The sequence below is a fragment of the Tripterygium wilfordii genome, chromosome 6, assembly GCF_013401445.1.
Source record: "Tripterygium wilfordii isolate XIE 37 chromosome 6, ASM1340144v1, whole genome shotgun sequence".
NCBI lineage: Eukaryota > Viridiplantae > Streptophyta > Magnoliopsida > Celastrales > Celastraceae > Tripterygium > Tripterygium wilfordii.
Window position 1 is genome coordinate 8590453 of NC_052237.1, and position 24216 is coordinate 8614668.

At 36.5% G+C, this 24216-nt stretch overlaps 5 protein-coding genes across 12 annotated transcripts; 3 read left to right on the top strand and 2 right to left on the bottom strand.

The window, feature by feature from the left end:
* Positions 1-159: 159 nt before the first annotated feature.
* LOC119999297 lies at positions 160-17303 on the bottom strand. 7 transcript variants are annotated; one of them, XM_038846790.1, is made up of 7 exons: positions 16748-17302; positions 16566-16643; positions 16322-16464; positions 16028-16098; positions 15386-15481; positions 590-650; positions 160-460 (listed from the first exon to the last, which is right to left on the bottom strand). In XM_038846790.1, the coding sequence occupies exons 1-7, from the start codon at positions 17180-17182 to the stop codon at positions 457-459; spliced, it is 888 nt and encodes a 295-aa protein (XP_038702718.1). In that variant the 5' UTR covers positions 17183-17302; the 3' UTR covers positions 160-456. The 7 variants fall into 7 exon arrangements, with proteins under 7 accessions (XP_038702718.1, XP_038702714.1, XP_038702715.1 ...); XM_038846786.1 differs by having other exon boundaries at positions 558-650; XM_038846787.1 differs by lacking the exons at positions 160-460; positions 590-650 and adding exons at positions 5283-5459; positions 5762-5812 and having other exon boundaries at positions 16748-17303.
* LOC119999300 lies at positions 959-3716 on the top strand. The gene has a single exon (XM_038846795.1). The coding sequence runs from the start codon at positions 2670-2672 to the stop codon at positions 3144-3146; it is 477 nt and encodes a 158-aa protein (XP_038702723.1). The 5' UTR covers positions 959-2669; the 3' UTR covers positions 3147-3716.
* LOC119999299 lies at positions 11232-14607 on the top strand. Its single transcript, XM_038846793.1, has 2 exons — positions 11232-12273; positions 12351-14607. Exons 1-2 carry the CDS (start codon positions 12148-12150, stop codon positions 12759-12761), a joined length of 537 nt encoding a protein of 178 aa, XP_038702721.1. The 5' UTR covers positions 11232-12147; the 3' UTR covers positions 12762-14607.
* A 1790-nt stretch (positions 17304-19093) lies between the features above and the next one.
* LOC120000504 (40S ribosomal protein S21-2-like) lies at positions 19094-20624 on the top strand. Of its 2 annotated transcripts, XM_038848599.1 has the most exons (4): positions 19094-19228; positions 19669-19762; positions 19863-19995; positions 20293-20624. In XM_038848599.1, exons 2-4 carry the CDS (start codon positions 19713-19715, stop codon positions 20353-20355), a joined length of 246 nt encoding a protein of 81 aa, XP_038704527.1. In that variant the 5' UTR covers positions 19094-19228; positions 19669-19712; the 3' UTR covers positions 20356-20624. The 2 variants fall into 2 exon arrangements, with proteins under 2 accessions (XP_038704527.1, XP_038704528.1); XM_038848600.1 differs by lacking the exon at positions 19094-19228 and having other exon boundaries at positions 19650-19762.
* A 368-nt stretch (positions 20625-20992) lies between these two features.
* LOC119999741 (pentatricopeptide repeat-containing protein At5g15300-like) lies at positions 20993-22888 on the bottom strand. Its single transcript, XM_038847470.1, has one exon. The coding sequence runs from the start codon at positions 22842-22844 to the stop codon at positions 21081-21083; it is 1764 nt and encodes a 587-aa protein (XP_038703398.1). The 5' UTR covers positions 22845-22888; the 3' UTR covers positions 20993-21080.
* Positions 22889-24216: the final 1328 nt, after the last annotated feature.

Here is a 24216-nt window from a genome sequence, read left to right on the forward strand (position 1 = left end):
CCAATGCATGATCACAAGACTACAACGAAAATCAAACTCAGGACGTCCGAGTACATACAATTCTACATCTGAAGAAACGATGTTAATCACAACCAGCACGAAACGATGTTAATCACAGTGATCCTCCAAGTCATTATTTGTAAATACTACTTCCAAACATGAAAAAAGTTGATCCACTAGAGTCTGCGTCTTATTGTTCTAACATGAAAAAAGCCATGAAGTCTCTTCAGATCACCATCATCTCATATACAGCCACAAGCATGTACAAAATCTAAAACTATTTTCTCCACAAGGAATGAGAGTTTAAAGGGAGTCATTACTGAGAAATCAACGATCTCTGTAGTGTTATTGGCCATGTCGTAACTCGACAACGCCCATCAGCAAATGAAAATTTGATAATCTGGAGCTTTTTTTCCAACATTCAAGTAGTTAACATCAGCTACAACATTGCCAAATTCATCTGGCCAAACACAAAATAAGTTGTTGACAAACAAATTTGAGCAAAATTAGTTCCTTGAAATAAATGATATTATAAACCGACATGGAAAAACTCAAACCTTCATAAATCGTCCTTGCATAATTTACATACTCAGGTACGAGATCCCTATATATAATTCCTCCAGGATGGGCATCCAACACCACCAGGACCCCTGCAAAAACCGATATTAAGTGAAATGGAATATGCAATCTTCATTTTCGATTGGCAGAGTATACAAAGTAAGGATGTTGGACAAAGAATTCCCAAGAATGGCATTACATTCATATATTTTTCTAAAGCCGTAGAGCCTTCAATTATTTCAAATAAAATATCCATTATAGCATATATTTTTTCCGGATTCACTTTGTATCAAGCATCAAAGCCAAATAATAGTGGAGGAAGGTAACAACACCAACGTAGGGCATCATCTAATATAAGGATAAAGCATCTCTGTACCCACCACCACCACCACCACCACCACCATCATTATCATCATTCAAACTTCTATTCTAAAAGTTTGAGATTGGTTACATTAATCTATGAGAAAATCAAACAGGATCCACTACGTTTATTCGTTTCCAACATTCATTTCTATCTAGAATCATACTTTCATCAACTCCTATTGAATTCATATATTTTTTTATTACTTCAATCCATGTCTTTTTAGATATTCCTACTCTTTCATATACAAATTATCTTGATTCTCATCACCGCTACACCACCAATGTTGTAATCAGCGGCCTAGTCGGCGACTAGTCGCTAGGCGGTGGTGGCCGCTTCGATTAGGGCCTAATTGGGTCACATAATCGATGACCCAATTAGGCAACGACTAATCGGCCAAATCGACGCTAGTCGATTTTTTTTGCCTGAGCTCCACCAAAACGACGTCGTTTTGGTGAGATTTGTTCTCAAAAAATATGCAATTGCAAGAGGCCATCTCCGACATCGAACGCTATTGTCTGCTACCCTAGTTTCCTTCATCGGTAATTTCATCCGGTGACTTCACGCCACAGTCGCCAAAGAAGCTCCAACAAGCATCAAACATTTCTGATGAGATACATGGAGCAATTCTTAGATAGCCAGCACTAGCTCCCGGTGCTCGAGTGCTCGATTGAATCTTCAACAAGGTCACTACATCTTCTAAGTGCTCCAGTTTTCGTCTTCAATAAGGTATCTAGACCATTGAGTTCATGATATAGCATACGTTAATTACATTTACATGTTGTTTTAATCAGCCTTCATTTAATTTTGTTGAAGGAGGGGTATGATGCAAGGGTAAATGTATAATCTGTCATTTTGTTGCTTTTATGCTAGATGTGCCTTGATATTAGGGAATTTATTATTTATTGCAATTGCATGTATTTTACTCCAAACTGAATTGAATGAAGAACGATTTTTAACTTTTTATGTGAACTGAAGCAAAATATATTGAAGTCTGATCATCTGAACTGATAGATTTGTTTGGTTCTGCTATTCTGGTTGTCTATTTTTATTTTTTAGGGATATGGCTACTTCAACCGGTTCTAATTCCAATGCTGGTGAAGCCACAAATGATGTGAACATTCAAAATGCATTGAAACGTGCATCCGGTGATATTGAAAAGTTATGTCGGAGGCATCTATCGGCTCAAATATCATGTAGCCGATAGGTCAGGCAATGTGAGGGCTTGTCATAAGGCCAGTAAAGAGGCAATAAAGGCATGTGTTGAGGCACTAGATGGTAAGAAGAAAAAAAAGACAAAGAAGCAAATTGAAGAGTCTGAACTTAGAAATGAAGTTTCGATATACAGTGGTGCTACGGAGATGGATAAGGATATGGAAGTCATGGGATCAAGGAGGAGAAGATGTGATCGCGGGCCCATGGGTAGATTTGTGGAGATTAATTCACAACCAAACACTGATTCTATAAAGTTTACAAAGCAAGCTAGTTTGGTTGCATTGATGGACAAGAATAAGTGATCGATACGCAACAATACATAGCACGGTGGGCCATTGAGAGTGATATTGCTTTCAATGCCATTCAAAGTGGCAGTTTCAAGCTAATGACAGAGGCTATTATGCAGTTTGATCCAGGATTACCTATACTGAGTCGGTATCGTTTGGGTGGTCCATGTGTGAAAACAGAGGTTGCAAGAGTTAAGAACTTCCTAAAGAAGCATGAAGATGAGTGAGTCATATCTGATTGTTCCATTATGACTGATGCTTGGACTAATCGTAAAAGAAGGAGTATTATGAATTTGTGTGTTCATCGTAGAGAAGGGATCCCTTTCATTTCCTCAAGGGAGGATTCCGATGCATCCCATACGGGAACCTACATATTTGACTATGTCGACAAATGCATTGAAGATGTAGGACCAGAAAAGGTGGTGCAAGTTGTGACGGGTAACGCTTCTAATAACATGGCAGCTGCAAGTTTGATGGAAAAGAAGAGACCTTCTTGTGCCGCATATACGGTGAATCTTATGCTTGAGGCAATTGATAAACTTCCAAGGTTCAAGAATGCAATTGATAAGACAAGGGCTTTAACCATATTCATATATGCACATCACCCAACCCTAAGCATGATGAGAAAGATGACAAAGAAGTGTGACATAGTACGGCTGGGTGTTACACGCTTTGCTACTAATTACCTTTGTTGCAAAGCTTGGTGGAGAAGAAGAAGCAACTAAAACTTATGTTTGCTTCAGAAGAATGGGCCCACATTCTAAGAGTGCGAAGGGAAAAGTAGCATATGCGACAGTTGTTAGCATCTCGTTTTGGAAGTCTGTGAACTCTTGCTTGCTTGTTTTTCGTCCATTGGTGAAAGTACTTCGGCTGGTTGATAGTGACAGACCATCTACGCAATGGTTGTATGGAGAACTTCAAGTGGCGATAAGAGAGATCAAGGAAGACGTATGTAGTGGACTTGAAAAGAATTATAAACCGATAATTGACATAATTGAGAGTAAATCCAAATGAAGACTTGATTCCTCTTTGCACTTGGTGGGTTACTTGCTTAATCCGTACTACTTTGCAAAGAATAGGGTAAATATAGGAGATAATGCAACTATAATGGAAGCATTTCTCGATTGCTCTGAGCTAACCTGAACTCAACTAACCTCTCTCTCACTACCCCTAGGCTTCGATACCAGTGGTGTATCTAAGGTCGAGATAATATTTCTAGTTGGTATGAAATATCCTGTCAAGATTGGTTTAATCAATCAATTAAATTTTCTAACCAATCAGCTCTTTGGCACAGAGGAATATATGTAATGGGAGTACTTAATCTAAGCAAGAGTCGGGCTTCAGTAAGCCTAATTTCAGCAAGATCTAATTGTCTACATAATTGCAATACAGACATAAGCATAATACTAATATAATCAAAACATTAATAGATAAAACTATGAACAATGCAAATAATAAGGATGTAAACAGATTTCTGATGTTCCAGATAAACAGAGTTGCAGGAACAGAGCATACTTAAGAAATGATATGCAAAGAAAGATAGAAAAGTATCAAGAAGGTTGAATAAACTTTGAAGAGAGCTTTTATTATCTTTTAGAGGAATTTTACAGAGTAGAGCTTTCTTTGTCCCTTTGCAAAGAAAGCATAATCCTATATATAGATAGACTATTCTAAGGTTACAAATGCGGGTGCTCATTGGGCCCCATCGACCATTTACAAGTGTCGGCCATTAGAAGAAAACAACAAAAATCAAAAGGTGCTTTCATAAAGCTACTTTAACAAAGTTGGATATGTCCAAGCGAGGCTGAGTCATAACCTGATAGGCAAATTCCATTGTCATCACCTCTTTTAGGTAAAGTAGGATGCATCCAAGCGATGTTGAGTCATAACCCTGTAGGCAGATTCCATTGTAAATTTGTCACCCACCTTTTCCATCAAACATCTTATCAATTTGCGAATAGGATGGTTGAGTGATACCAGCGTCTTCATTTTGATAGAGATCGTCAGAAGAATCCTCCTTAGATGAATCGACGAAAGAATATTTTCATTTGCGAAATCCAGATCCTTCTGCTTTTTCTTGAAGGCAAGCTTTTTAGCTTGAATTATTAAGTCCGCTTGATTAGCGTTTGGTTGTTCTTCCTTTAGTTTAAGGAGAATTTCTAACAAATCTTTTTCTTCATATTTCCCTTCAAGTATACCTTGGGGGTGTTTCGACTCCACAGTTGGTCCCGTAGTTATAATAGCCCCACCAACGGAAGTTAAGAACTCGAACAAGAGTGGCGAAATTATTAAAAACCTCTAAGTAATATTGTCATGCCCAAATCCAGGATATTTTAAAATCAATGAGAAAATATAAAAGTTTTTCATGCTTAACAAATTTATAATTTTCGAAAGCTTTTTGCTGTGATAACAGCGTACAATAGTATAGGAAGACTTGATATAAATCTTCTAGTAGAAATGTTTTTTCTGGACCAAATTGATCCCACCAAAGTAAAAACCATTTTGGGCATTGGGCCTCAAATTTGTCATCAATTTGAAAAAACCATGAATACTTTCCCAAACCGTTTTGATAAAAGAATGCTTTGGTTCAGGACTCAATATAGTCCCAATAATTGTATTGCCTACAAGACAACTTTCTTAAAAGAGAACGATTTTTGTTAGGATCTCTCCCAAATTCATCATAGGATATAATCCTCTTAATTATAGCTTTTGAATAAGCTATTTGTGGGACATTTCCCCGAAGGATGTGATAAAATGCCACCGAATCGGTTTCTTCAAGGATTTTTTCATAAAATATCCTTGGTTTAATTCCAAAAGTGGAAAAGTGTTCATCATCGGGCATATATTGAAGAGCCAAGAGATTTGCGTAATTCTTAAATTGCTCAAATTCTTGTTGTACAACACACATAACAGGAACTGTGAAAGTCTTCCGTATATATTCAGTTTTCATAGCATTTTCCCTTTAAATTGGTTTTTATTTTTTGCCTTTCTTAAAAGATAATCTTCCTCTCCCCCGGCTGCTAGAGCTGGCCATTTCCCTGCAGATATTCACGAGTTAGAAAATCAAGGAGATTGTTAGAATCACCTTTAATAAATTCAATATTAAAATAAAAATTGCCAATAGGGCTCGCCAGCGAGCGAATATTTATTTAGAGACAAGATTTTTAACATCTTTTTCTAACACGTCTTTGGCTGCCTTTCAATCAATTCGTAAAAGAAATTGTTGATTTAATAAGTCATCCTGAAATTTAGTTATACAAAGAATTATGGATAAAAGTTCTTTCTTAAAAGTGGAGTATTTTTGTTGTGCAGGCTTCCATAAGCCCGAAGTGAACCTTACCTGAAAGGTTTTGTTCTTTGAGGATTCCACCATAGCCTAGTATAGAGGAATCTGTTTCGACAATTTTATAAAAAATTGGATTAGGAATAGCAAGACATGATAAATATCGTATCTTAATTTTCACAATTTGGACAGCTTTGATGTGTTTATCTGTCCAAGGTTTTAGTTTTTTTTTCAATGTTGCAAATAAAGGTTTACAGTCTTGGGCAAGATCCTTATAAAAGTCAGCAACATAGTTTAAACTTCCTAAGAATCTTTTAAGTTGATTCTTGTCTTTTAACTCGTCAGAGAATTTTTTCCTAATTCTTGTCTTTTAACTCGTCAGAGAATTTTTTCCTAAAACAAAGAGCTCTGCCAATAGGAGTTATAACGCCTTGGATAATATTATGTCCTAAGAATTGAACATTAGTTTGAAAAAGTATAATCTTTTTTAAAGGCAACACAAGGTCATTTCTTTTAATGGTAACAAAGAAAATATTGAGGTGTTTCCATTGTTGAAAAATATCAAAAGAATACCTCAGTCCTAGTTTGTTTAAGAGATGATGGGCATTATAATTTTACTGATTCCCTGTTAGGAATGGTCGAAACAAGCCTTTGCAGGGGACATTGTTGCAAAAATCGGCCAAGTCGGCGACTAGTCGGCCGACTAGTCGCTAGTCGAGCCTGGCCGCTTCGACTAGAGGATAATCGGGGCAATTAATCGGTGCCCCATTAAATATCGACTAGTCGGAGCTAGTCGGCTAGTCCTCCACTACAAACAGCTTCGTGTCAAGCAGCAAAGTCCTTGAACGGCTTCGTGTCAAGCGGCAAATCCCGATTAGCCCTATAAACTCACTAAAAAAGCAAAAAAGCAGAGAGAAGAGTGAAGAGTGAAGAAGAAACCAGGTTTAGAAAAATCAGGGATCACACGAACGGCGGAGGCGATTCCTGCTATACGAGGGTCCTTCCCATCTGTCGCACTTTCAGCCATTTACTTTCAGCCATTTTTCGATCTCCACGGAGTCGCCGCTCACTGCTCAGAAAGTAACACGCAGAGACGAGGGGAGTGCGAGAGAGGCGCAGTTGATGACTTGATGTAACAAGAGGAAGGTCATGAACAGCGTCAAAGTCCATGGAGTGGACTAAATTACCCTTCCCTAAATATCTTTGCTTTAACGTTTTTATTACAATAATTACCACTCTTGACCTCACGATAGGGATAAATATCTAAGCAGTACATGTATTTTCAAAAATGGTCAACTGAATATATCTTCTTCTTTTTTGAGCCAAACAATAACCTCAATTTTTCGACAATGGTATATATAATATGTATTGCATATATATTTTTTTTAATCAAAAAAACTCAAAACGATTAATCCGATTAATCCCCGACTAGTCCCCGATTAATCCGATTAATCCCTAGTCCCCGGGAACCGCCTAACGGCCGACTAGCGATTTTTGCAACCATGGCAGGGGACCAGTCTATTTTGATTGCTATCATAATCCGACGCTTTTTATGGGTGACCCAAAACTGCAACATGCTTTACAGATAAACTTACAAACTTCAGGTTATAATATGATGTCAGGATCCAGAAACGTGGCAGTTATTTATCGAATATGTTTCAAAACAATGAACACAATAACACCCAATCTGTTCGAATCCTAATTCGAACGGTGTGGGTTCAGGTTGTGCTGCAGATTCATTAGAATCCACTTCAGAAGCTTCAGGATTTGAGGTTGCTTTATAAACAGCATGTGGAGTATCATTTTGTGATACCGTGACTCCCTCTACTGGAAGGGTATTTGCTCTTGAAGGAGCCTCAAGAATGGAGGAAGTGCTATGCCTAGCTGGTTCAGATTTAGTCGATCTTTTGTCCAGACTAGATATAGACAACGAGACTTTCCTATTTGGTGAAAAATAAACTTCAACGTCTCCACTAGAATGTTCAATTATTTGTTCTATTCTCCAAGACTCTATTGGTTTTGAAGTAGAAGTTGAAGCATTCTCAAGAAGCCAATTTGATGGGAGAATGACATCGGTCCATTTTATAGACTTTGGGACAGCCAGATTAGCATTGATTGTATCAACCTGAAATAAGGTAGCCTATCCCTTTTTTGATATAGAAAGCGTTAGATTGGGATAGCAGTCAAAATAGACTGGTCCCTTGTAACGGCTTGTTTCGACCATTCCTAATAGGGAAGTTATAATGCATAGCGTCTCTTAAATAAACTAGGACTGATGTATCCTCTTGATATTTCTCAACACTGGAAACATCTCAATATTTTCTTTGTTACCATCAAAAGAAATGAACTTGTGTTGTCTGTAAAAAAGATTAAACTTTTTCAAACTAATGTTCGATTCTTAGGACATAATATTATCCAAGGAGCTATAACTCATATTAACAGAACTCTTTGTTTTGGGGAAAAATTCCCTAACGAGTTAAAAGACAAGAATCAACTTCAAAGGTTCTCAGGAAGTTTAAACTATGTTGCTGACTTTTATAAGGATTTTGACTGCTATCCCAATCTGACGATTTCTATATCAAAAAGGGGATTGACTACCTTATTTTAGGTTGAAACAACCAATTCTAATCTGGCTATCCCAAAGTCTATAAAATGGACCGATGTCACTTTCCCATCAAATTAGCTTCTTGAGAATGCTTCAACTTCTACTTCAAAACCAATAGAGCCTCGGAGAATAGAACAAATAATTGAACACTCCAGTGGAGACGTTGAAGTATATTTTTCATCAAATAGGAAAGTCTCGCTGTCTTTATCTAGTCAAGACAAAAGATCGACTAAATCTGAACCAACTAGGCATAGCACTTCCTCCATTCTTGAGGCTCCTTCAAGAGCAAATACCCTTCCAATAAAGGGAGTCACGGTATCACAAAATGATCTTTCACATGTTGTTTATAAAGCAACCTCAAATCCTAAAGCTTCTGAAGTGAATTCTAATGAATCTGCAGCACAACCTGAACCCACACCATCCGAATTAGGATTCAAACAGATTGGGTGTTATTGTGTTCATTGCTTTGAAACATATTCGATAAATAACCTAGGACATTGGGTGTTATTGTGTTCATTGTTTTGAAACATATTCGATAAATAACCGTCATATTTCTGGATCCTGACATCATATTATAACCTGAAGTTTGTAAGTTTATCTGCAAAGCATGTTGCAGGTTTGGGTCATCCATAGAAAGCGTCAGATTAGGATAGCAATCAAAATAGACTAGTCCCTTGCAAAGGTTTGTTTTGACCATTCCTAACAGGGAATCAGTAAAGTTATAATATCTAGCGTCTCTTAAACAAACTAGGACTGAGGTATTCTCTTGATATTTCTCGACACTGGAAACACCTCAATATTTTCTTTGTTACCATCAAAATAAATGGCCTTGTGTTTTCTTTAAAAAAGATTAAACTTTTTTAAACTAATGTTCGATTCTTAGGACATAATATTACCCAATGAGCTCTAACTCCTATTGACAGAGCTCTTTGTTTTGAGAAAAAAATTCCCTGACGAGTTAAAAGACAAAGAAACAACTTCAAAGATTCTTAGGAAATTTAAACTATGTTGTTGACTTTTATAAGGATCTTGCCCAAGACTGTAAACCTTTATTTGTAAGGTTGAAAAAAGAACCAGAACGTTGGACAGATAAACACATCAAAGCTGTCCAAATTGTGAAAAGTAAGATACAATATTTACCATGTCTTGTTATCCCTAATTCAATTTTTTTATAAAATTGTCGAAACAGATGACTCTAAACTGGGCTATGGTGGAATCCTCAAACAACAAAACCCTTCAGGTAAGGAACAATTGGTAAGGTTCACTTCGGGCTTATGAAGCATGCATAATAAAAACACTGCACTATTAAGAAATAACTTTTATCCATAGTTCTTTGTATAACTAAATTTCAGGATGACTTATTAAATCAACAATTTCTTTTACGAATTGATTGCAAGGCAGCCAAAAACGTGTTAGAAAAAGACGTCAAAAATCTTGCCTCTAAACAAATATTCGCTCGCTAACAAGCCCTATTGGCAATTTTTGATTTTAATATTGAATTTATTAAAGGTGATTCTAATAATCTCCCTGATTTTCTAACTCGTGAATATCTGCAGGGAAATGGCTAGCTCTAGCAGTCGGGGGAGAGGAAGATTGTCTTATAAGAAAGGCAAAAAACCAGAACCAATTAAAAGGGAAAATGTTATGAAAACTGAATATATACGGAAGACTTTCACAGTTCCTGTTATGTGTGTGGAACAACAAGAATTTGAGCAATTTAAGAATTGCGTCAATCTCTTGGCTCTTCAATATATGTCCAATGATGAACACTTTCCCACTTTTGGAATTAAACCAAGGATATTTTATGAAAAAATCCTTAAAGAAACCGGCTCAGTGGCATTTTATCACACCCCTCGGGGAAATGACCCACAGACAGCTTATTCAAAAGTTATAATTAAGAGGATTATATCCTTTGATTAATTTGGGAGAGAACCTAACAAAAATCGTTCTCTCTTAAAAAAGTTGTCTTATAGGTAATACAATTATTGAGACTATATTGAGTCATGGACCAAAGCATTCTTTTATCAAAACGATTTGGGAAAACATTCATGGTTTTTTCAAATTGATGACAAATTTGAGGCTCAAAAGCCCAAAATAGTTTTTACTTTGGTGGACCAATTTGGCCCAGAAAAAGCATTTCTACAAGAAGATTTATATCAAGTCTTCTTATATTATTGCACGCTGTTATCACAGCAAAAAACTTTCAAAAATTATAAATTTGTTAAGCATGAAAAACTTTTATATTTTTCATTGATTTTAAAATACCCTGGATTTGGGCATGGCAATATTCCTTGGTGGTTTTTAATAATTTCCTCACTCTTGTTCGAGTTCTTAACTTCCGTTGGTAGGGCTCTTATAACTATGACTCCATAACAAAACAGAACGTCTTTAACCTTCTGGGACCAACTGTGAAGTCGAAACACCTCCAAGATATACTTGAAGGGAAATATGAAGAAAAAGATTTGTTAGAAATTTTCCTTAAACTAAAAGAAGAACAACCAAACGCTAATCAAGCGGACTTAATAATTCAAGCTAAAAAGCTTGCCTTCAAGAAAAAGCAGAAGGATCTGAATTTCACAAATGAAGATATTACTCTCATCGATTCATCTGAGGAGGATTCTTCTGACGATCTCTATCAAAATGAAGACCCCGGTATCACTCAATCATCCTATTCGCAAATTGACAAGATGTTTTACGGAAAAGGTGGGTGACAAATTTACAATGAAATCTGCTTACAGGGTTATGACTCAGCATCGCTTGGACGCATCCTATTTTATCTAAAGGAGATGATGGCAATGAAATCTGCCTACTGGGTTATGACTCAGCCTCGCTTAGACATATCTAACTTTGTTAAAGCACCTTTTGAATTTTGTTGTTTTATGGCCGACACTTGTAAATGGTCGATGGGGCCCAATGAGCACCCGCATTTACCTTTGTAACCTTAGAAGAGTCTATATATAGGACTACGCTTTCTCTGTCCCTCTACAAAGAAAGCTCTACTCTGTAAAAATTCTCTAAAAGAATAAAAGCTCTCTTTAAAGTTTATTCAACATTCCTGATACTTTTCTATCTTTCTTTGCGTATCATTCCTTAAGTATGCTCTGTTCCTGCAACTCTGTTTGATTTGGAACATTATAAATCTGTTTGCATCCTTATTATTTGCATTGTTCATGGTTTTATCTATTAATGTTTTGATTATATTATTATTATGCTTATGTCTGTATTGCAATTACGTAGACAATTAAAAGAAATAGAAAGACAATTAGATCTTGCTGAAATCAGGCTTACTGAAGCCTGACTCTTGCTTAGATTAAGTACTCCTACCACATATATTCCCCTACGCCATAGAGTTGATAGGTTAAAAAATTTAATTGATCGATTAAACCAATCCTTACAGGATATTTCAGACCAACTAGAAATATTATCTCGATCTTAGATACACCACTAGTATCGGAGCCTAGGGGTAGTGAGAGTAAATCCAAAGGAAGACTTGATTCCTCTTTACACTTGGTGGGTTACTTGCTTAATCCGTACTACTTTGCAAAGAATAGGATAAATATAGGAGATGATGCAACTATAATGGAAGTATTTCTCAATTGTGTCGAGAAGTTCTTCCCCGATGATTTGACCACTCAAGGGAGTGTCTGATGATGAATTGATCAAGTATAAGAAATTGGAGGGAATGTTTGGAAAAAAAAAGTCATTTTTGCTTATGAAAATAAAGGTGTCAATGAGTTCAATCCTGGTAAGTCTTAACTCCTAAACTCCTAGATCATTTTTTTTAATTTTTTCTTCATAAATGGGGATTGATTAGTATTATTTTTTTTTATCATAATGAATGTTAGCTAGGTGGTGGAGTAACTATGGTGGTAGTACACCAAACTTGAAGAAGATGGCGATTAGGATTCTCTCATTGACCACAAGTTCATCGGGTTGTGAGAGGAATTGGAGTAAATTCGAACGGGTAAGCGACTTTGACTTTTTTTATATAATTGTTTTTGGTATTTTTTTCATCTAATTGGCAATCGCATTATCTTGTAGATGCACACTAAAAAGAGGAATAGACTTGACTCGGAAAGATTGAACAACTTGGTGTATGTTCAATTCAATGCAAAACTTATCTACAAGAAGCAAAGAGTGAGTAATGATAAAGATGTTCTTCAAGCGGATGATTGTACTAAAGCTCAACATTGGTTGGTTGATGGTGTTGATGACGAGAGTGATGTTGATCCAGTGACCGAAGCAACATGGGAGGTACTTGATCAAGCGGTGGGAGCGAATGAAATGTTTCAACTTAGAAGGAGCACTAGGAATATAAGAGAAATTGATGAGGAAGAGTTTGTGTCGGAAAAATCATCCGAAGAAGATGATGGATATGACCTTGAGTCCGATGAAGAAAGAGATGTGTCTTTAGCGGAGGTGCAAGATGATATTTTTGAGAATGATGATTGATGAGTGATGCTTCTCTTTTTGTTTTTATAATTTGTGTGTGTACTATTGGATTTGAATGGATTTTTTATTATGATTTTTGATATTTTTTTAGCTTGAATGATATATTGATTGGATTGAATGGATTGTTGATTATGATTTAGTCTTATACTGATTGAATGGATTGAATAGATTTTCGCTTTGATGTAATTTCTTTTTGCTTGGATTGGAGTTTATTTATGATGATTTTTGAGTCCGATGAATGGATTTTTGCTTAGATTGCATGGCTAGGCTAGCTGCCATCGGGTTGCTTTGATGCAGTTTATTATATCTAAATTTAATTGTCTACAAAACTGAAACAATGAAAAGCACTTGGTTGATTCATTTATATTGTATTTTAATGTTTTTTTTTTACTTTTTTACACATTTATATATGATATGTATTGCATATATATATTTTTTAAATTAAAAAAACTCAAAACGATTAATCCGATTAATCCCTAGTCCCCGTGAACCACCTAGCGGCCGACTAGTGATTTTTGCAACCTTGTACACCACTACCTCTACAGTGTACATACTCATACCATCTTAAACGATTTTCTCGCAACTTATTTTCAATTGGAGCTACTTATACCTTAGATCTAATAATCTAATTCATTATCCTATCTTTCCTCATGTAACCACATATCCAACGAAATATTCGCATTTCTGCTACATGTATTTTTTGGATATATTGTCCCTTAGTAACTCAACACTCATAACCATACATCATCGCGGGTCATATGGCTAACCTATAGAATTTCCCTTCAACCAGGAACCATTCGATCGCATAAAACTCCCGATCCACTCCTACACTTCATCCACCCGATTTTAATCCTATGACTACATTTTTCACTATTGTCTTTATCATCTTGGAAAATCAAACCAATATATTTAAAAACCTTACCTTTTGTTACTTCTCCCATTTAATTCAATTGTTTGTTCGTTACTTTGTCTGTTTTTACTAAACTTACATTTCATATATTTTGTTTTAGCCTTAATTTAAATCTTTTAGACTCTTAAGGCTTGTCTCCACATGAGTTAACTCCCAATATTTTATTATCCACCAGAACTATATTATCCGCAAACAATATACACCAAGATACCTCAAATTGGGTATGTCGTGTGAGTTCATCCATCACTATAACAAATAGGAACGAGCTTAGTACCCACCCAAACACCCATGCAAGTATGCAACTCCTCCATTAGGCACAGCCTGGGCGCCTCACCTAGCCTTAATCGCCAGGCTGTGGCCTAGGCATGCGCCTCAGACCAGGCTCCGAGAGCGCACCGCCTGAATGAAAATTGAAGCCTTTTGATATTGGTTGGGTTGTTTCGGACTACTTTCATCTGTCTAAGAAGCATCGATTTGGCTGGGATTTGTGATAGCAATACTAGCAAACACTCGGAGAAGAAACCTGATCTGAATCGATGAAAGAATAACCAACCACTCAGCTGCAACTATGACTTTGGGTTTTCTGGTATTGCAGATGAGGAGGAAGATGAGGGTTTATCATGTAAAAGATAACTGGCAGGTGTCAGACTTGGTCCTAACTTGCGTTGATGAAGAAGAAGAGAGAGACAAAACAACTGAATAGAATTAGAGGGTTGAAACTGACACGTCATACTAGTGTGAAATTGTGAATGTTTGTGATTGGAATACGAATACACCTTAGAATCTCATCTAAGTATAAATTTCACAGATAATACATGAGGTGGGCCCACACGATGCCAGGCTGGTTTTGTTTATTTTTATGAACTTGGATTTCTTTTTGTTAAATATTAGAATAAAAAATACACAATATAATATTGAAAAATCTACACAAGATAACCATGGAATTATTTAAATCTGGCCAATGTGCCTTATATACTAATCAACCAAAACATAAATTCCAAACACTGCAAGTTTTATGACAATTAATGTAGACAAACACAACCATATAATAATAATAATAATAAATAAATAGATCACAAGATTGAGATGTACAAGTAATTTGATTTGACAACTATATATATATATATATTTATTTATTTATATACTATGTCAAGGCCATAATAAATAAATAAATCACAAAATTGCGCTAGCTTCGCTCAGGCTGTTGCGCCTCGGGCGTTTGAGGGGGTCGTGCACCTTGGTGCATCTCTCTCCTTTAACAACACTGTATATAACTAATAAGGACTCCTCTTTTCACTAAAATTCATTACATTACTTTCCTAGAGACCCTATCATAGGCCTTCTCCAAAGTATATAAATACTAAATAGAGGTTTTTTTTTTCCCTTGTCTATATTTTCTACAAGTCCCCTAAACAAAAATATCTCATCAATTGTGGATCGTCTCGACATAAAACCAAATTGGTTTCGACTTTTTGGATATCATAAATACCAAAGAAATTAATTAGCATCTAGATATCTTTCTTCTACCATTTATTCAATTTCAAGAAAAAAACAGGCATTGAGGGGTGTGAGCTACAAAATAAACAGAATAAAAAAATGACCCAGTAAGTACTTTGAAAACTCAAAAAATAATCTCATAAAAAACTTGAAACAGTCTGGCATAAAACTTCGGAATTGCAGCCTGGAAAAATTCAGGTCGAGAATGGAGAGATACCTGGTGCCAACCACTCTTCAGTAGAATTGCTTGGCAAAGGAGCCAGCCAGAGAATGTTCCGCAAGTTCATTGATTCATCGTAATTTACATTAGACCCTAAAAGTAAAACACTGATATCAGAAAGATCAGAAAAATAGAAAGCTATATAGTGTGCTTATTACTCGTGCGGTCATGCCTGAATGATCATAATCTTGTAACGTTATACCACCAGTTTTCATTTTTTGAGGCCTGTTTGCCTGAAATGAATCAGGAACAATGAAACTATTACAAGAATCTACTTCAGCTTTCATCCACTCTTTTGTTCATATCAAAAAAAAAAAACTACTTGTTGTTCTTTTTACATTTTATATTTACTAAGTCGCTGCCCATGAACAGGTAAAGAGTAAAGGAATCAAGAGAACTGTTCATCTGTGTGATTCACACGGATTTTAAGTTACGAACAAGCTCATTCCAATTTAGCAAGTAAATAATCCATATCTTATGATATTCAAACCAAATTTTAAGGATTCCAACGAGCATAGACAACTGGTAATGACTATGCCAGGAAGATGAATATGCACTAGATAACCAAAAAAACTGAACATATATATATACACACACTTTGCTGACAAACATAAAAAATAGTTGGCGAGCAAATTTTACCTATTTGGCAATACCCCATATTGTATGGGAACACTTCTTTCTCATATGCTGGATATTCTTTTGCATGAAACCTGCCATAATAGTATGATTGAATTAAGAACATGCGACAATTAGTAAGATAGATTCTTATGTATGAAAGAGCATATGCATCTCTTAACTAATCACAACCCTACGTAAATTTCTTCCAAGGAAACTGCCAACTCATAGCATATATCCCTATTCCCTGACAGGGTAAATTACATGTTTGAATGGAATTAAACAATTTAAGCAAATTGCAATAATCAGATGACTTACAGTATTCCAAGCCTTCCAGAATCCACAGAAAGGAAAATGTGACCATGGAATAAATCAAAGCGATTCAATGACAGATTCAACCCAACAGTTGAACCCCGGGTAGCAATAACTTCAAATAGAAATCCAAAATATGAATTCAAGTCCTGAAATTTTTACAATTACATAGTACCCATATACATTACATAGAAGATTGAAAAGTGTCCCTAATTACCCGGATTGCTATTGAGTTTGTGTAAGAGCTAACCTCACTTATGAAGCGCCAACAATTCGGCGATCTAGTGAGCTGGCATCGATCTTCAATCGATCCTTCAACGTCAGGAACCTACTACATAACAAGGTAATAAATCGAAACACAATTGAGTTTCAAATTTGACATTAAATAGTTCAAATAAGCGAAAAAGAAACCGTAATGATTGAAGAACTCACACGCAAGACCGTGGGATCGAGATAACGGTAAATTGCGTCAGAATCTCCACCGGATTCAACGGAAAGCCTAGCGAGCTCAAGCACCGGCTTAGGCGGCCACCAAATGAGCTGATTCTCTTCACTGGAGCTTCGTCTCCTTCCACTTGTACAGGAACGTGAGCTTTTTGTCTCGACCGGAGAGAATGGAATGACAAATTTGAGGCAGGAACTGAGTTCCCGTGCCACGAGAGGGTTGACCTTGGAGGACTGGCTGGTGGAACCGAGAAAGGAGATTAAATCAGACGGTGTGGCTTTCGGGACAGGAGGAGAGAATCTTGAACGCGATGGCGATGGAGTAGGTGACGGCAATGATTGCTTCAGGAAGAACGATGAGGAGGCTGTGAGAGACAGAGAGAAGAGTATAGTTAATCTGATTGAGAGAGAGGAATCCGCCATTTCCCCTCTCTTCCTCACACTCTTCGACTATTTTTCGGATCTGTTTGGCTTGGGCTTTAAGGAGCGGCCATAAATAACGGAAAAACCGTCCCTTTCAGTTTTTTGTCCCCCTCGTCACACCCTACCCAATCTTTAAGCACAACTATTTGTTCGTAATTTAAAGATTTAATCCTTGCATCATTTTCAGTACCTAGAACTCTCCGTCATATTCGTTGGATTCCATGAAGCTCTATTAACGTTACTAGATTACATTTCGGGAAAAAAAAAATCATAGAATTTGATAAGCAGCAATTCGTTTTATAAGGTGGTAAACCTCCTCATTTTTTGTGGTATTAGACTGTGATTGGACTACGAAGCCCAATTCATCTTAAGAGATTTATAAATAATGATCATAGACTGGTATTCAAAGTCCATTAAGGGAGATTTATTTGCATCCTGTTATTTTCCAACTATATCTCAGCTTTAGTCAACTTAGCTTTAACCCTTATGTTTAGGATTATCACACTCCACCATAAACCTTCAATGAGAGACTTGCGAGTAGGAAGGGAGACTTGCAAGCAAAAAAGGAGACTTGCGAGCACGTCGTTGCTAAGCCAGCCCTACACCACTTCTGAGCACGCCATCCCCGCCCTATCACAGTGGTGAGTTTTTTGGGTTTATTTATTTTTGGATTTATGAGTTTGCATCGGTTTAGGGGCAATTAGATTCTTGATTTACTAAAGTTTAATTAGTTTAGGGTTTCTCAATTGCATGATTGTAGGTTGACGAATCAATTAGAGCATATGCAAAAGATGAGCATCATGAAGCTAAGGCAAACAATGACACAACTTTAACTTTCACTATAAATATGGGGTGTAGGTATACTGGGTGTAGTTTGATAATAATGTGGTGCAAATAAAACTCACTGCTCATTAACAACGCCCACTAGCTCAAAAATTTTCTTTTGTCCTTGTCAATACGAAACATGAGAGGCAAGAGAGGAAAATCTAATCACAATAATAGCAAGTTCAAGGGAGGTTGTATATAGGGTGCTATCCCCCTTAACTACCAAAATACAACCCCAATTTACAAAATAACTTCTCCAACTAGGGTGCTATATGATTTTGTATTATATAACTTGTTAGCACCCACTTGAAGGAGGTTGATGGGGAGCTAAAAAATGGAGAGAAAGGAAATATTATCATTGGACTTCTTCTCTGCTAGGATTAGATCCGTATGCTTCTTCTTTCTTCTCCATCTAGCAACCTTTTGCTACTGATGCAACTCATACGAAGGTCTGCAACTCAAATGAAGGCGTTGTTTTAGAGACGAAAGTTATGTAATCGATTAGAGACGAAGGCACAAGAAATGAATCGATTACAACACGTCATGTCTATAACTCCCCTGCAATTGTTTAGACTTTAGTGATGAAGGTCCCAACAATTAAGGCATTTTTCAGTTCGTTTTTTAGTGGAAAAGTGTGTGTTCTTCTATGTAAAAACCGATCAATCGATTCGGTTACGGTCAATTTCAATTTTGGTAGATTTTTTGAACAACCCTAATTGTCAGGGTTTTTTACATATGTAATAAGTTTTCCGTCTAAAATCTTCCGCCAATAAAATTGGTGCCCTACACATGGCAACTAATGTGTGTAACCAACGGTGACAACTAAGCGAATTGTTTGCCATGTCATTTATTTGACAGAAACCGTTTGGTCAACTTGACACGTCATCAATTTGACTGACATGTTTTACAAAAAGTTTGACGTGGAACAATAGTGAACATGAGTGGCTAAAATGAAACAAATAGAATATGAGGATTGACTTGTAACATAGGTCATCTGTCAGTACTAAAAATAACATTTACTCTCTATTGATATACCTAAAGGCCCAACGTAGTGATGTACACGTAGCCCAGATATTCGGCCCATTAAAAAACAACGAAAGGATAATTTTGTCTATTCAACAGTCATCCGCTAGTGAGTAGTGACTAGGGTTTGCATCTCCGCGTCACGGACAATTCTGCTCTCTCTCTGGTTGCGCGGCCATCGCAGTTTCAGTCTTTGAGGTACTCTTCTATCCACACATGCATTTGCACATATACGCACTAAAATTGTACGCATAATGTCAAGTTCGATTGATTGCCAATGTAGATATTTCACTGCGTTCATCTTTGGTATTCTTGCAATTTTGTTTCAATAATGGATATATTTAGATTTCTTGTTGATCACAGCGTTCTGTCGCAATGCAAGATAAGATCTTTCGTTATAATCAATTGGTATTATTTGATCACTTGTGGTTTTCACTGTAATATTCCAAGAATATGCATTTTTAGCTGGCATGAAGATCCCGTGTTGTAATTATCTTTTTGATTGTTTGGAAATTTCTCCTTTTGTCTTTGCTTGGAGGATTCATATTTCGTGACTGTTAATGGAGGTGAGCATTTATTAATCTTGATGTCGAGGGGTTAAGTTTGATTTTCGATGGTAAGTTGCTTTTGCTGATCAGGTGATTGAGCTTGGAGCTTTTGGTTAGTAAATTAATCAGCCAAGATGCAGAACGAAGAGGGTCAAAACATGGATCTTTACATTCCCAGGAAATGGTATATGAACTCACTTTTTTTGGTTGTCATGTATGGATTGGAAAGCCTTTTTTACTTAAGGATTTATTTTTTGAATGTTTGGCTTTGAATTTGATTGCAGTTCTGCCACCAATCGGCTTATCACTTCGAAGGATCATGCTTCTGTCCAGATCAATGTTGGCCATTTGGGTCCTGATGGCGTTTACACTGGTCAATTCAGTACTTTTGCTCTCTGTGGTTTCATCCGAGCTCAGGTGTTTTTCTTATGGTCTGTCTAATATGTTAAAAATATAGAACTTGCTATTGATGAACTCTTGTTCTATCATAAGGCTGGAGAATATTTGCTTTATTGACTTAGTTCAGTCGTGTTGGTCCTGTATTTTGGCGAGTACATTTTACTTTGGATTGTAGACGAAGTAGAATTAAATTTTTGTGTACTTTATCCAGATCAATGAAATGTCTGTGAAATATGAGAATAGTCGGCAACTAGTCATGAGCTTGCATATGTAGTTTTATATATTTCTCTTGAACATTGTTTTCAATTTTTGCAGGGCGATGCTGATGGTGCCCTCGATAGGCTTTGGCAAAAGAAGAAAGCCGAAATTAAACAATGACATGTTAACTGAACTTCCTGAAGCAATCCATTCGATTCGTGCTAGCAGGCAAAATGGAGCCATTTTTTTCTTAGTTTTTGTTTTCATAAATTTCTCTGTTAGACATTAAAAATCCAGATCTTAGCTTTGTGTTTGGTTGAACTATGTTACATTTTGGGTTGTGGAAGTTTGAACCTTTGCTATTTGCCATGCGACTGGTTTTGTTCTTTGCCAACGTGTAACATTCAGATTTCAGAATTTCCGGTGAAAATTGAACAGAATTTCTGAGAGGCCCTTTAGTTTGTTGAGTCATTGTCTGTTCCATAAAACCAGCTAGATGCAAACTATCATCTAACCTACAGAGGGGCCTGGATTTTGGTATAGCTTTTCCGATTATGTGAAATCAATGAAGTTTTCACATTGGCATCTGCTTGCTGGCCGTGGGCTGAAATAAGGAGTTTGTAGCATTGCTCGCAGGTGTTTATAGCAATGCTTATACCACATTGAGTTTCTAGATTTTGTTGGGATACTTTCTAGTCTCTACAACAGCTTGAAAAGAATTCTGAATGATAATAATAGTTGAAGTACCAAAAGGTACTCCATGTGTTCTTACCATTAGAGGAAGATTGTTCTCCATTGACCACGTCTGAGGTAGACATTTTTAGTCAGTTATGTCCGTTCTTTCGTTAACAGATGATTCAAGAAAAATTATCCAGACACCTGCAATTCACCAGTAACATTCCAAACTACTGATCTACATTGCACAAGAACAACAACGGATTTGGCACATAACCCACAGCTTCCAAATGAGTTCCTAACCTTTCCACAACTTGGTTAATCTCTCTCCCATTAGAATTCAATCTGTCTTCCACAAAAAACTCATGGACCAAACCGTTCACTTCAATGGAGCTAAAACCTGGTATGTTCTTTTCAGGTCTTAATTCTCTCATCAACTTCCTAATCTTCTCAACTTCGCTCCACCGGTTTTTAGCAGCATATATATTTGACAGTAGTATGTAACATCCTCCATCTTCTGAAGCTAGCTTTTGAAGACACTCCACAACATCATCACCAATATCATCATAACCATATATCCTGCATGCGTTGAGCAAAGCTCCCCATATAATCACATTTGGCTCCATTGGCATGTCTTGGATAAGTTCTTTAGCTTCTTTGATGAGCCCAGCACGGGAAAATATATCAATCATGCATCCGTAGTGCTCGATCTTCGGTGTGAGGTTGTACTTATTTCTCATTCCATTGAATTGCTTCCTCCCTTCATCGACCGATCCAATGTGGCTACAAGCTGCTAAAACTGCTACAAAAGTCACGTCATTAGGCGCCACACAAGTAGATTCCATTTCTTTAAAGAGTTCAAGAGCAGCAAATCCATAACCATGCATCGCAAGCCCCGACAACATAGCATTCCACGAGCACAAATTCTTACATGACATGCTATGAAACAATTCAGATGCTATGTCAATGCATCCACACTTGGCATACATGTCCACAAGAGAGGTAGCCAAGAAAACATCATTCATTAATTTGTTGCTCTTAAGATTAGCATGAATCCACCTTCCCATGTCCAAGGCACCTATTTGTGCACAGGCCGAAAGGACAGTAGTAAAGGTAACATTATCAGGGCTAAAACTAGCAGACAGCATTTCTTGAAAAAGCTGCAAAGCTTCCATGGCCCTTCCGTTGTGTACATACCCTGAAATCATCGATCCCCATGAGACCAAATCCCTCTTCGGCATAATATCAAACAAAGATCTCGCGCTATCAACGTGACCCAACTTACAATACCCTCCAATTACCACATTCCATGACTCAACATTTCTCTCGGGCATTTGGTCGAACAACATACGCCCACCGTCAATATTGCTACAATTGAAAAATCCAGTGATCAAAGTATTCCAAACAACCACGCTAGTGCTCGGCATTTCGACAAAAACCCGATATGCAGCTTCAATATCTCCACATTTCGCATACATATTTATAAGGGCATTATGAATGAACATATCAGCACAGAAACCCACTTTCACTATCTTCTCATGGATTACTCTGCCTTCTTTTAGGCTGGTTCTTAACCCATACGCCTTCAAGATGAACAAAAACGTGAACCTATTCAATTCTACACCCCTTGACCTCATTGCCCCATAAAATTCAATTGCCTTTCCAGGGTCTTTCGCCTCTAAAAACCCTCTAATCATGGTTGTCCAGGCATAAGAATCAGGACGGTCGATTCCGTTAAAAACCCGGTAAGCAATGGAAATGTTTCGAGCCGAGACTGCATAGGATTCCAGCAACTTGATGACTGTGAATGTGTCTTTGATCTGAGATGTGGTGATGAGATGTGCGTGGATTTGCTCCAAGCTTTTCACAGTTTTGCATGACTGGAGAATAAAAGATAAATTTTTCGTTTTGAAGTTGCGAGCTTCGAATTTGAATCCGGGTGTCGCGGTCGTAATGTAGCGTAGAAAGGAGTTGAAATGAGATAGGGAAGGCATCAACACCGGCCATAAGAGAACCGGAGAAAGGATTCGAAGACGCTGAAACAAATAACCAAACGGCATCGTTTGGGTTGTAATTCATCCTAGTCTATAATACGAAAATGACACATAACATGATGGTAGCTCAAGAGAGCCCAACAGGTTTATTTCATTAATTTAAAATTTATTAAACTCTTTTATCCCAAAATTCATTGTCTAAAATATATTGTTTTAATATAGATTTCTTTGTTTTTTAAAGCACAATCTATAATTCATTGTTTCAGTTCTGAATCCATTGTTTTTGAAATTCATTGAAAAAAACAATGGAATTAAGATCCAATCGATAAAACTCATCGACAATGAATCTTGTTAGAAAGAGTTTTATATGCTGATTCCGAATATGTCATTTTTTATAAAAAAAAATCTGACATGTATCTTGAGAGTTAAAATGTGTTAAAATTTTGTTTAAGAGACTTGGACTACCACTATATGGCTACCTAGCACTACTATACTCAATAACATAGTTTTCAAAATCGTATCGTGTATCAAACTGGGTGAAGGTTCAAGGTTTCTAAGGTTCAATCGGTATGATGAAAGTTGAACCGCTGATTTTTAATATGTAATAAATTTATATATATATATATATATATATATATATATATCTAGGGAGAGGATAAAATTTGAACTCACGCCCTAATGGATGAGTGATCTCTTACATGCAACGTGATTGTCGTTCAACCAACGGCTCACTTACTCAAAAATTAATATATATTAGATATATGGACTTCTCACGCCCTGAAGGAGTATATATGCTGTTGCCTTGCCAAACAACCATAATTTGAAGGACAATTCTAACACAACAATCATACAATTTCGGAATTGTTATTTGATGAACAATTTTGACACAATTACATCTTTCATTTCCAAAACATCCTCATCTTTATTTTGAACTGACTATTTCACCCTCATTACTATTTTACCCTAAACCTTATACATTATGAGTTGCCGACAACTATTTAGCGCTACATTATGAGTTTTTTTTTTTACATTTTTATTATATATAAAAAATATGCATGATATAATTGTATGATATTGAAAATCTTAAAGATAATTATTTATATTCTTATAAATTATTTATCTTTATTTTCTAAATTGTTTGTTATTTATTTACATATATTACCACTTAAATGCATTATACCCCTGTAACTAATTTACCACTACATTTTCAACTACCTTATACTACCAGCAAAAATGCAACCAAACACCACCAGCATTTCAGACAACATATCTGCTACCATTATTATTCAGCATATCTACTACAACAAATATATACTAAAATATATGTTAACGTTGAAATTGTCTGTCAAACGGAGCCAATATATGGTTTGTG

Excerpts from the sequence above, each read along its gene's own strand:
- LOC119999300 (XM_038846795.1), top strand. The coding sequence starts at position 2,670 with ATGACTGATGCTTGGACTAATCGTAAAAGAAGGAGTATTATGAATTTG.
- LOC119999299 (XM_038846793.1), top strand. The coding sequence starts at position 12,148 with ATGTTAGCTAGGTGGTGGAGTAACTATGGTGGTAGTACACCAAACTTG. Across the intron at positions 12,274-12,350 it reads ATTGGAGTAAATTCGAACGG|ATGCACACTAAAAAGAGGAA; the intron begins GTAAGCGACTTT and ends ATTATCTTGTAG.
- LOC119999297 (XM_038846786.1), bottom strand. The coding sequence starts at position 17,182 with ATGGCGGATTCCTCTCTCTCAATCAGATTAACTATACTCTTCTCTCTG. Across the intron at positions 16,099-16,321 it reads TCTGGAAGGCTTGGAATACT|GTTTCATGCAAAAGAATATC; the intron begins GTAAGTCATCTG and ends CTATTATGGCAG. Across the intron at positions 15,482-16,027 it reads TATGGGGTATTGCCAAATAG|GGTCTAATGTAAATTACGAT; the intron begins GTAAAATTTGCT and ends TTTTACTTTTAG.
- LOC120000504 (XM_038848599.1), top strand. The coding sequence starts at position 19,713 with ATGCAGAACGAAGAGGGTCAAAACATGGATCTTTACATTCCCAGGAAA. Across the intron at positions 19,763-19,862 it reads CTTTACATTCCCAGGAAATG|TTCTGCCACCAATCGGCTTA; the intron begins GTATATGAACTC and ends ATTTGATTGCAG. Across the intron at positions 19,996-20,292 it reads GTGGTTTCATCCGAGCTCAG|GGCGATGCTGATGGTGCCCT; the intron begins GTGTTTTTCTTA and ends CAATTTTTGCAG.
- LOC119999741 (XM_038847470.1), bottom strand. The coding sequence starts at position 22,844 with ATGCCTTCCCTATCTCATTTCAACTCCTTTCTACGCTACATTACGACC.